This window comes from Amphiprion ocellaris, chromosome 5 (genome assembly GCF_022539595.1).
Source record: "Amphiprion ocellaris isolate individual 3 ecotype Okinawa chromosome 5, ASM2253959v1, whole genome shotgun sequence".
NCBI classification, from domain to species: Eukaryota; Metazoa; Chordata; class Actinopteri; family Pomacentridae; genus Amphiprion; species Amphiprion ocellaris.
The window spans coordinates 22,386,983-22,399,041 of record NC_072770.1 but is presented as its reverse complement, the minus strand read 5'-3'; the positions used below and the strand labels follow the sequence as shown (position 1 = coordinate 22,399,041).

The window sequence follows — 12,059 nt, the reverse complement described above, 5'->3', positions numbered from 1 at the left end:
CTTGGTATATTCCTGCTGAATAATCAATTTTGAGCTGGCTGATGTGACTCGAACACACACACACACACACTCACACACACACACATGCACAGACGCTGCCTTGAGACTGGATCGATACCCCTCTCTGTTCTGCTGAAGGAGGCATTGACATCATTCCTGGCCTCGGGCCAAACACACTCTTATCCTTCAGAAAGAGAGAGAGAGAGACAGAGAGAGGAAGGGAGACAGGGACAGGAGCAGGGAGGGAGGAAAAGAAAGAGGGGCACCACTCGCTCTCAGGTCACAAATTGGCCTGTAGCTTCAGCTCGTGTGTGTTTGTGTGTTCATTTGTGTTACACGTATGTGTCTCCTCGGAGTGAAGGAGAGTAAGTTAAGGACAAGATTGGCAGTGAAACCATACTCGGCGGCAAACAAGATCATCGACTTGTTTTTCCACTGCAGCCTCTCACCTCTACTCCCTGGACTTTCAGCTTCATATGATCCTCTCGGGTGGTCTTCCCGTCTTTCCTTTTCTTCCAGCAGTAGCCATCTTTCCTGTACTTCACCTTTTTACGGTTGTAGAGGATCATAGAGCCATTTTGAGGCCTGACAGAGAACAAGATAGAGACTTAGTGAGACACACAGGCACACAACTTGATGCTGCATTATGTTGATTACGCAGATTAAATGTGGTGATGTGTTTGAAACTCCATGGAAACTGACCAAAAAATGATGCTCAAGCTGTAATTTCAAACTGTTGATAGTATCAAAATTCTCCTTCATTGCTCAACTCAAACCAGCAAAAAACATGTTCTTGGTTTACACGATGACGTCAGTGTTACTCTCCCACAGTCAAGTTAGCCGGCCCCTTACCATACATAGACCCACGCTCCTACATGTTAATATTTTAGTAGGGTGATTTATTGGCACAGCAGGAACATTGGCCTCTAAAGTCCTATTTCAAATACACCTGGTGGGATGAACACTCGTGCACACACACAAACACACAGCCACACACCGGGAGCCATACATGTACAAAGGCAGAGATGCTATAGTGATATCAGAGATGGCAGGACCTACTGCCGTGTGTTCTTCGGGCTCAATGTCAAACCTGCTGCTTGGCAATCAATCATTACACTTTAAAACGTTAAGGACAGGTGTGTGTGTGCGCGTGTGCAATTCTGTGAGTGTGTAGGAGGAGGAAAAATGCTTCTCTGCCTTATCTCGTGACAACAGAAAGAGAACAGACGCGTTAACAATCAATAAACTAACATATACTCACAAATGCTCTCTCTCACACGGTCATGTGCAGGCACGAACAAGCCTGTCCTCCTGCTCTACTCTTTATCACAGTATCTCTTCATTTTCTCTTTACTGCTTCTTCAGTCCCTTCATTCTCCTTTCCACTTATACTCATCTACTCATCTCATCTGCTCCTTCTACTACAATCCTAACCTGTCTTTCTACTCGTACTCTCCTCTATTCTCCTCTACTCTCCGATTTTGATGTAGACACATCTATATGGACTGAGATGATTGCAATTTACTCAGAACACTGTGTGTAGTGAAATTGAATTTACTTTGAGCTGATTTTCTTTGACACCTTAAATCTGTTCTGTTTTGGGGTGAGCCTGCCAGTTTCTTAGTGGAGTGGAGACCCCCACCCTCCGATCAAAGCCGAGTTTAGTCTCTGTCTCGAGCAGCGTGAGTCATCTTAGAGCTGCTGATTCTAATTATGTTATGGAGAAGATGGATGAGATCAGATGTGTGCTTGTGTGTGTGTGTGTGTGTGTGTGTGTGTGTGTGTGTGTGTGTGTGTGTGTGTGTGTGTGTGTGTGTGGGTGGCAAATGTGTGCGTGTTCATATGTATATGTGCGTGTGCAGAGCTACGTGCGCACGGACGGTGCCCATGTTCCTCGTAAACCCTCTGATTCAAGCAGACATAAATGCTATTGATTGTAACTGGGCTGTGATGTGTGGGATATAAAAAGCTTTTCCACCGTTCCACAGTGTAGCAGAGCAAAAACAGAGAAGGCAAGGGGAGGAGAGTGGGAAAAAAAAGAAAGATGGCAAGATGAAGAGACAGAGTGGGTGAGTGAGTGAGTGAGTCCGGTAAGGGAGGAGAGAAGGAGGAGTAAGCGAGAGGAGCAGGAGAGAGGAGGTAACAGTCATTACTTCAAACTGATGAGGTATTTCAGTCTGGGGAGAAATGAAGGTCATTGATTGTTATCTTAATATTGGCCCCCCGCAAGTGTGCAAACCCACATGTGGACCCGAACACTCACACACACACACACACACTCACGCACAAAACAACGCATCCACATAAATGTCACTGGCTCCGTTAGCTGAGCTCCTTTCCATCTGATGGGATTAGGTGTAATCTGTTCTAATCGTGCCTCGTGTCATGTGTAAATGGGATTATATCTAACTGCTGCTCAATAACACCAATATGACTGCTGCTTGCTGTTGCTGCTGGGAGGCTGAGGCTATACGGCAGCACAACCAATCAATGAGAAATCCATCCACAACATAAACTGCGCTGCTGGCCTCCGGCTGCTCCTGAGAAGAGTCCTTCAGCTCACACAATAGGAGCGCAGTGGCATCACCTGGGGCTTTCAGCGGTGTCAGTAATCAGAAATGGGGGCATGAGGTGACCGCTTCACTTACTTAACTTTACTTTTTCTTTCTTCTTTTCCGTCTCTCTTCTTGTCTGTATCTGATTTTTCATTCTCTCTCTTTTTTTTATTATACCTACATCTGTATTAACTAAAGTAAATGTCAATAAGGTGATTTATCAATAATTCAAAGTGCCCTTTTCTTCGGTCTTTTATTTTCGCCTCCCCCTCTCCCTGGCTTCTTTCCTGGATATAACCTCTCCTGATTCTAGGAAAAGAGCTACTTATGGCTCATTCGGATCGATGAATATTCAGTTCTGGCATGTGAATCCCTGTTCACACCCCATCTTATATACACATACTCCCCCCTCCCTTTAAACCCCCTGCACCCTCCTATCTCTGAATTATACATCACTTATCCTAATACATTTACATTCATTAATACTCCATTTCCAGCTGACTAGGTGCTTTACAGTCCAACCATGTTCTAGAGCGTTCTCTACATGTAGAGTAGGCCGTCAGCAGGACCCTTTGGAGACAGTCGACGTACATCACTAATGTTTTAATCAAACGCAGGCACTCAGTCATTGAGATTAAACCAGTGTGAGTCACAAGCTGATTGAGCGATGCTGTGTTTGTACGTGTGTGGAAATCCTTGTCTGCTCTCTCCTCACCTGGTTTTTGGCGATGTCGTCAGCCACTCATCGTGTTTCTCAAAAGTGATGAGATATGCAGCAATCTCCTTGAGAGACAAAGAGAAGACAGAAAGGTTATATTAGTGTGTGTGCATCAGTGTGTGTGTGTGTGTGTGTGTCACAGGGAGATAAAACATAACAGGTATTTCCAGATGACCTGCCGATGCCCATAGAGAGCGTGTCACTATCTGATTGCCACGGTGAGGTCTGGGCGCCTGATTGGTCACAGAGCAGCCAGTCAGGAGACAGATATAGAGGACGGACCCTCAGGGCCAACAACCAATCACGATCACCGACACACCGATGTCTCCCTCCACTGGGGAGGAAAAGCTATCTCCTAAATACACACACGCATGCTACATAAACACACACACACTTACACAAGAGGGGGGATGCAGACCTATACACTAGCTGAGAGAGTGCGCTGATAGGAAAAGTTTTCTTGTAGTTTGCAGTTTGCAGTTTCACAGTTTCCCGTTAGATAAAGCTTGCTCCTAACTTGATTCTTAATTCCTCTGGCTCTCTTTTCATCTCCTCGGCTCTCCACCACTCCACACTACTTCTGTTCTTCCACACTCATATGAATCCAATAAGGAAAAAAGAAAGTTCAGATCATACAGGTGCATTCTACCAAGAGTAAGGAAAAACAAAACGTCCACATACACACAGACAGCGACACACAGAAGACACAGCCAAAAGAAACTATTGTTTATACCTCCTGTTTTTTAGTCACTCACGCTACACTGCCTTCTACCCTTTGCTGGGTGAACTCTCTCACCCCTGGCTTCCTCCTTGAAACATCATTCCCTCTCTATCTATCGCTGACTCCCATCTCACCCACTTGTTGTGAAAGACTATGAAATGTAAATTGTCCTCTTAAGGCAATCAGTGTTTGAAATGTGGCACAAAGCAGTAGTGAAGAAGACATCAACACTCCAACACTCCTTCATCTGCCCCCTCAGATCAACAGTCTCCTCTCCAGACCTCCTCTCCCTCTTTCCCTCTCTGTCTCTTTCCTGTGTTTGTGTATGTGTGTGTGTGCATGTTTTTAGGTTTTTTTTTTGTCCCAGTTTGGCGTGAGAGCACTCCAGCTCCACACCGATCAGACAAGATGGAGGGGGGACAAAGAGGGGAGACGGGAGCAAAGGCAGGGAGAGACGAAAAGAGAGAGCAGCTGGAGGGTGCTGGCACTTAACTGGATTGTTTTTTTAGTATCTTCCATTCGGTCCCCACGTCCCAACCCCCTGCTGCCTCGTCCTGCATGTTTATATGTATTTATATGTATGTACGTGGGTGCAGGAGGGACTGCTATCACACCCTCAATAATTATCACTATCAAGCTGGCCGCTATTAATGTCTGTCTGTCGGAGGCACATAAAATTGCTCAGCGGCGTACACACAGACGAGATTTTTAGCCAAAGCTGAGTGCGACAACATGCACACAAACACACACACACTCACACAAACACGCACAAGGAGTGCCTCATTCATTTATGCATCTATTCATTAGCTGTGACAGGCAGCCACCTCTCCTCCTCCCAAACCACTCTGCAGCAAGTCAATATCCTATATGGCCTCCACAGCTCCGGCCAGGCACTCGGGCTCCCCTAGTGACTGTCAGCCAGTGGGAGGCGGGAGGAAAGAGGAGAAGAAGAGAGGAGACGAGGGGCTGGGAGAGACAGAAGGATGGGAGGATTAAGAAGGAGGGAGAGAGACTTGCAATTAAAGGCCTGCCCCATAAGAGCCATTAAAAAGCCAGAAACAGAAGAGTCAGCTGAAACGGCAGCCTGACACACACTCTAAAACACACCCACACGCACACACATTCACGCTGCACACACACACAAACACACACACATGCTCACTCCCTCACCAGCACACACGCCCATGTGAAGAGTGACAGAAGTGAGATGGTGAAGGTCGATCCTCAGGAAGTCACAGTTATTGTCCCCATGGAAAGCGGTGATGGAGCGCTTTGAGCATGCCTGATGACACACTGACCCTTTAGGAATTTAGGAATAGTGTGTGTGTGTGTGTGTGTGTGTGGGTGTGTGTGTGTGTGTGTGTGTGTGTGTGTGTGTGTGTGTGTGTGTGTGTGCATGTGTGCTCGCTGTGCCAGACACATGGACAGGGACAAGCTCCTTCCTCCTGGGATCTACTCTAGAAACCCAGACGTTCTGCATGTCTGTGTGAGTCTACGTAATAATACATTACCGACGGGCCCAGATGAATGCGTGCACACACTTTTCCCAACACACACCTATTCCTGTCTGTCTGACAGAAAGTGAGAAGAAGAGGGAGAGAGTTACTTAATATCTAACAAAGCAGCGAGCATAAGTGGGAAGTTAGACTGGAGCGAGCGATGCAGTTGGGGAAATCAGCCTCCCACTCACGCATCACTGAGACCATCTCCCTCCAAGAAACTGGTGGCATGTAGAGAAAAGCAGACAGACACACACACATATCTATCTATATATATAATAGATATATATATATATACACACACACATACTCACGAGCACATTCAAAAACACTCACAGGCCTCGGGGAGATTTCCACAGGAGGGATGGGAGGGTTTGGTGGTGGTGGTGGTGGGTCGCCTACACAGCAACAGACTTATCCAGGAGCTTTCCCCAGGGAGATTCCGTTATAGGGTCTGGCCACAGGCTAGTGTGTGTGCGAGCATGTGTGTGTGTGTGTGTGTGCGAGCATGTGTGTGTGTGTGTGTGTGTGTGTGTGTGTGTGTGTGTGTGTGTGTGTGTGTGTGTGTGCGCGCACGTTTGAAGTCTAATGATGAGCATCACCCCGACAGAGATCTGGGGAAAACAGAGCTGTCTGTAAACTGGAACTGTCACATCCATTTGAAGTGCCTCGAATGAAGGCTGCCGCTGGTTCTCACCACAGAAATCATCTGGCATTGAACAGTTTATTTTGGCAGTACAGGAGGTAACAAACTGAAGTGTCCTTTTCAGCGACAGAATCTCTATGTGCCTTTCTCCTTGAGCGTGTTAAAGTCTTGTATACATATGTGGGGGAAAGAACTGCATTAGCATTACCAGGAGAGGTCTGCTGATGCTGTAATTTGTTCCAGACCAACTCCACTGCTTCTCTCCTTCCCAGAAAAACCCTGTCAGTGTCTGATGTTGATAGACACTCTATCTAAAATTGCCTCCTGTTATTATTTACTTTATTTTTTATTTTTTGCAAACTACAAGCTTCTCTGTGGTTCTTATTTTGATCAGGATCACTATCTCAGTCATTTATTCAGCATACACCTCACTGATTATGATCTATTTTCACACATTTCTCTTTCAAAGCCATGTCATATAAATTAGGCATAACAACGGCGGCTATATGCTAAACCTACTTTGTAATAAAATTTGACTTGAACTGTAATAATCAGTAATTCATTAAAATTGAGAGGTGCCTTTGGGTATGTTATTATCCACAGTTGTTGACAGAAATGTGACAGGCCTGATCTCTCAGCATTCCTCTGTGTAACATTCAAACAGTGCTGACTGACCTCTAAAATCAGCAATGTCATAGAGCAGTGGGTGCTTTTCTCAAGACTCCGAACTAAAGATTATGTTGCAAAGAGAAACCTGAACACAGACAAAGTTGTGTTATGCCTTAAGCTGACATAAATGATGTGAAGTCTATTGTAAACCAGACCAATAATGTCTTGTTTGCACTATGTTCCTCTAACCTGGCTAATTAAAATGTGTAGCTCTCAACGCAGAGCCAGACAATGAGTTATGACAAGGATAATTTTGTTCGGTTCTAGCCACACAATAAAATTTCATCAAGTCTATTGTAAACCAGCGCAATAATGTGTAGTTTGTATTATATTCCCAAACTGCTTCGCTCCCCACTGTGTGTTACTTTCAACAGCCTTTATATTACCTCCACTGGCTAATACAACTGCTTAATGCTGTTTCCATAACAACTGTTGCAAAGCCCCTGATCAGAATTCCTCTCAAGCTTGCCTTGTGTTTATCATATAAACACCTCATCACACACTGAGCAACACACACATGCACGTCCATGGACATAAAAGACTTGTACACACATGCATACAAATGGGCCGCTAATACACGGAGTCGCTTGTGTGGAAAAAAAAAAAAAATAAAAACAAAACTTGTCCTGGCTTTTGTCTGTCTACCCGCTTGTTCTCCCGGTGATACATACTGCACGGCTAAACATGCTTTCGTGCGCACGCGCACACACACACACACACACGCACGCACGCACGCACACACACACACACACACACACGCTGCACACACACATTTAATGCAGGTCTATCATTGGAGGATAAGGTCTGACCTTCAGTAGGAACCCACCCCTGTTCACCTGGCTGGGAAAGAGACATGTGCCTCACATTCATCTCTGTCGCACCGCAACTCTCATACACACACACACACACTCCAACAGGCATGCACACAAAAATATCTCCCATGTCAAAAAATAATGCATGGTAGGATGCACAAGCATGAAAGAGTGTATACACACACACATACAGTATATGCAGCAGGCCCAGAGAGGCTTGGTCTCTGAAGAGTCTGTGTGGTGGCTGCTGCCCATGTGAGTGATGGCTTTATAATGAAATAGTCACTCTCCCCTCTCCTTCACTCCCTCTCCTTTTGGTCTGACCTCTTTACTTTCTCCCCCCTTCCTCTCTCCAGCTCAAACACCCCCCCCCCCCCCCCCCCCTTTCTTTTTTTTTCCTTTCTCATTTCCCTCTCATCTCCTTTACGGCAATTTACAGAGGTCCAAACGGTGAAGGTGGCGGACACACATGTACACTCGCAGTATGCAAAAGTAGCGCAAACTCTTTTTAGCAGAGACCTGAGAGCAAGGAAGAGTCGGCCTCAATCCACCGGGGGAACATCAATCATATTTTTCTAAGACTTCGCCTCTCTTGCTTACCTTACCTGTCCTCTTCCTCCTGCCTTGTATTTGCATTTGAGGAGACGGCCCCCTCTCTCCCAGCAGGGGAGTGAACACATCAAAGACGGCAACAGGTGTGTGGTGTCAAACACAATGCCAAGACCCCCGCTAAGCTCGGGCGTCTTGGATAAAGCCTGTCAGAGTCCTCAAAAACTCCCACAAAGTTAACCAGGAAAAAGGGTGCACACGCTCACACATACATATACACAGATGTACAGATGTATTTGAAATTTCAAATGATGAATGTGTGTATGCTGGTGGGAGGCAGAAGAAGGCAGGGAGAGAGGGTGAGGAGGGGGGAGTCTCAATGACGGAGTCTCCAGTGGTTGTGTTAACCCCTGATGCCTCATCTCACTGTGAGTCATTCTGCCCTCTGAGACTCATCTCTGCTCTGCTATTGTTGATGTTATTGTTATTGAGGAGGCTTGGTATGCTAAGGAGAGAGAGAGAGAGAGAGAGAGAGAGAGAGAGAGAGAGAGAGAGACGCTGAGAGGGGAGTGAAAGAAAGTGTGTGCCACCTCTCATTGGCATAAATACTTGTTTACAACAAGACATAAATTGGCACCCTGTCAGTCAGTCTCTCCATTTCTCTCTCCTCTAACTCCCTAACTCTATTTCCCTCCCTGTCTCTCTCTCTTCTTCTTCTTCTCTCCCTCTGTGCTGCTAAGCGTATTATAACACTCCCTGGTTCAGCCCTCTCTCATTACCATATTCTAATTACATTCGTTAAGGGGAGCATTTGGGAGTTTAATGAATAAATTTGAAAGATGGGTCTCCATGGCGATCTTTAGGTTTGTCTCCTCCTCAACCAAATAAAGACAGGAGCATATGTGTGTGCATGTGTGTTTGTGTGAGTTTACGCACCTGTTCAATATGTGTGCTCTCAGCAAATATTACTGTAGCTCCATTTCAGAAGAAACAAACAAATCTAGTTAACTCCTGGAACTCACGTGGAGTCCTCTCTCTCTCTCGCTCAAAAAAAATCTATTCAGAATTCTGTTTGTTTCTGCCAAATAAAGATTTCATGTCATTTGTTTGTTGTTCTGGGAAAAAAAAAACAACTTGGAGCCACCCATGTTGAAGCCATGCATATTTAACTCTCCTCAAGCCTCAAAAACAAACTGCCAAAGACAAGCATCAATTTACAGATGTACAAATTGTCTGCAATCTCGGGTTTTTCTTTTCCACCAACAACAGACTCGGAGGCTTCACACCGGGAGACGGGCGGGTAGAGTTAAAACAATCATAAGCAAAAGTAAACATTAAAGGTTATCAAGCCTACTCCAGTGACTGGCTTTCACCGCTGTGCAGTTTGATCTGCGCCTGCCTCGGATGAAGCCCTGGGCTGTAGACCTGCACTCACTCTTTCAGGGTATTGCAAAATGTGATATAGTTTTCGCATGGTTTAATAAAACAGTCCCAAATGTCTTCCCAATTCTGATGATTGCCAGCTTGTGCTTCAAAGATTCAAGGAGTGAATGAGCAAAATTCACCGCTTGTTGAGAAATAACACTTTTTAAACACTAACCAAATGATGTGCTTTTACTTGGCCAACTGCCAGCGATTACTGACAATTAAACAATACCACAAGCAACAGAATACAGACAGAGAATCTAATTTAACTCCTTCCCTACAGAATTCATTTTTTACTGCAACTGCACTATTAAAATGATGGTGTTTCTTTTTTTTCTTTGGCTGAATATATTATTTTTGTAAATCCAAGAAAGGTTTATTCATTTTCTTGTTGAATTGAACAAACACGCAACCACAAAACAGCAGTCAGCAGAATTTGGGCAGTGTCTGGAATTTCTTTATTGCTTCTTGTGGTAAATAGTATCGATTTGTTTCATTTTGAATTCAGCCATTGATCTATCCTAAAATTTCTACAGGACTTTCATTTTCCTGAAACCACTGCAGGACGGACAGACTGTACTCACCTATGGCTGACAAAACACATGAACTATGAGATGCTGTGAGTGATAAAACCCGATTATCATGTGTATTGCCATGAATAGTTCCTAAGTGTACGGTACGGTTTAGTGTATCAATAGATCTAAAGGGGCTCCTCTTCATGGTATATTTACAGTGATGATGCATTGCACAAGGTAGAGCCCAGTGCCATCACCTTCTCTTCAAGTACTGTGACTAATGCAGTGGGCGCTAAAGAATGTTTGCTATCTTTAACTTTTACCTCTATATAATGTAAGAATCGTGTATATAAATAAATAAGAGAAGCAGATGAGAAATCTAAGCAGCATTTTAAATGTTTAGACTAGATGGCAGGAATATCCATTTGCCCACGGGAGACATTTTGTTTGCTCAAATCTGCCTGTTTTCATCCATTAAATGCATATAGTTCTGGCAAAGCTATTTAATAATTGCTAATTTAATGCACTTTTAGAGACTGAAAAGGAGACAGACATCAGTCATTGCCTCGCGGGCTGTCCTGGTAACTTTCCACCTCATATGAACTGTAATGGACTGTGACTGCCTAGTTCAACATGCAATGACACCTTAGAGCAGGCAGAGACTGCAGCTGAAAGTCTCGCTGAAAAAGTGATGCTGATGTTGCGCCTTAGACAAAGTTAAGACTTGCAAGCTGGCAAGCTACCTATAAACATACCGCCAGAATATATGTACTGCCAACAAGATGTAATTGTGCAGTTAGGCTTAACACGAGGTAATACCTGTTCTTGGGCTGGGAAACCTTGTTGTTGCCATGTTTTTCCTATTTGCTGGAGTCGTGAGCTAACACCTCCGCTGGGTAATAATCTAAGAGTGATTTTGCTTAAAGTATTAGGGAGCTATTTCAAAGAAGACTGCAGTATTGTTAGCAACTTTACTGTCAAACACCCAATGGAATAAATGGACATCTCTGTCGCAAGCTGCTTGTGAGGCAAGTGAGGTGCTCTGCTTTAGGTGTTTATGATGCCCCCACCCATCACTTTATATTGTACACTGAAACAATTAAAATATATGCTCTACCGGTATGCAAATACAGCAACAGTATCCCACATACAGATGCCTCCTTAGAGTACAAGATGATGGATGATATATTACAGCTGAGCTGGTCTTAGACTAATGACACAGCTGCATTACAATACACAACTTGGTGCACAGTTAATGTTGTATATGCAGACAGAGTACACACACACATACACACAAATGCCACCTTGTTTAATCCCCCAGGAATCAGTGAAATTTGATTACCATGACTTTTACAAACACAATCCATATGAGAGTAGACGTTCCATACATCAGAGAGTGGGAGGAAGCAGAGGGAGGAAGAAGAGGATAGAGACGAGGGAGATGGAGGAATACATGATGCTGGATCGAACTGCAGTTTGATAGGAGACCAGACTCATGCTGTGGGCCCTGAATGAAATTGCTCAGACATCATAACTCACACTGTAAGTGCAACATGCGCTACAAAATATCTCACGCTTTATTGCGGTAAATGTGGGAAACCATATATTTACCAGTAAATGTATACACGTCCCAGGGTAAATCGTGTCAATGTGTACATTTCCAGGATAATGTTAGTGGAAAATGCTAGTCACAGCACCATGAGATTCACAGTCCTCTCAGTATGCTTTGTTGTGGATATGATGCTGTAGGCAGTCAATATACCCCTTTGGCTAGGTTCCTGTAATAAGCTGATCTGTGAGGAGATCCAGCTAAGTAAAATTATGCCATCATAAAAACAGCCAAAGGTGAAAGTTATGTTTGGTGGGTTTTCAAACATGCCATAACATTTGACCTACATTATGGTGTGACGATTGCAGGAGAATAGAGAACAACTTGTTCAGTTTGTAAAG

At 44.4% G+C, this 12,059-nt stretch overlaps 1 protein-coding gene across 6 annotated transcripts in view; it reads right to left on the bottom strand.

Annotated features, from left to right (window-relative positions):
- The window catches only part of LOC111563282 (calmodulin-binding transcription activator 1-like), a 55,386-nt gene that overhangs the window by 24,339 nt on the left and 18,988 nt on the right, over positions 1-12,059 (bottom strand). For all 6 annotated transcript variants that reach the window (XM_035944473.2, XM_023262299.3, XM_035944474.2 and 3 more), the window contains exons 4-5: positions 3,271-3,338; positions 450-585 (exon numbers count right to left, since the gene is read on the bottom strand). In XM_035944473.2, the coding sequence (XP_035800366.1) occupies positions 450-585; positions 3,271-3,338 (204 nt within the window). The remainder of the gene's footprint in view (positions 1-449; positions 586-3,270; positions 3,339-12,059) is intronic.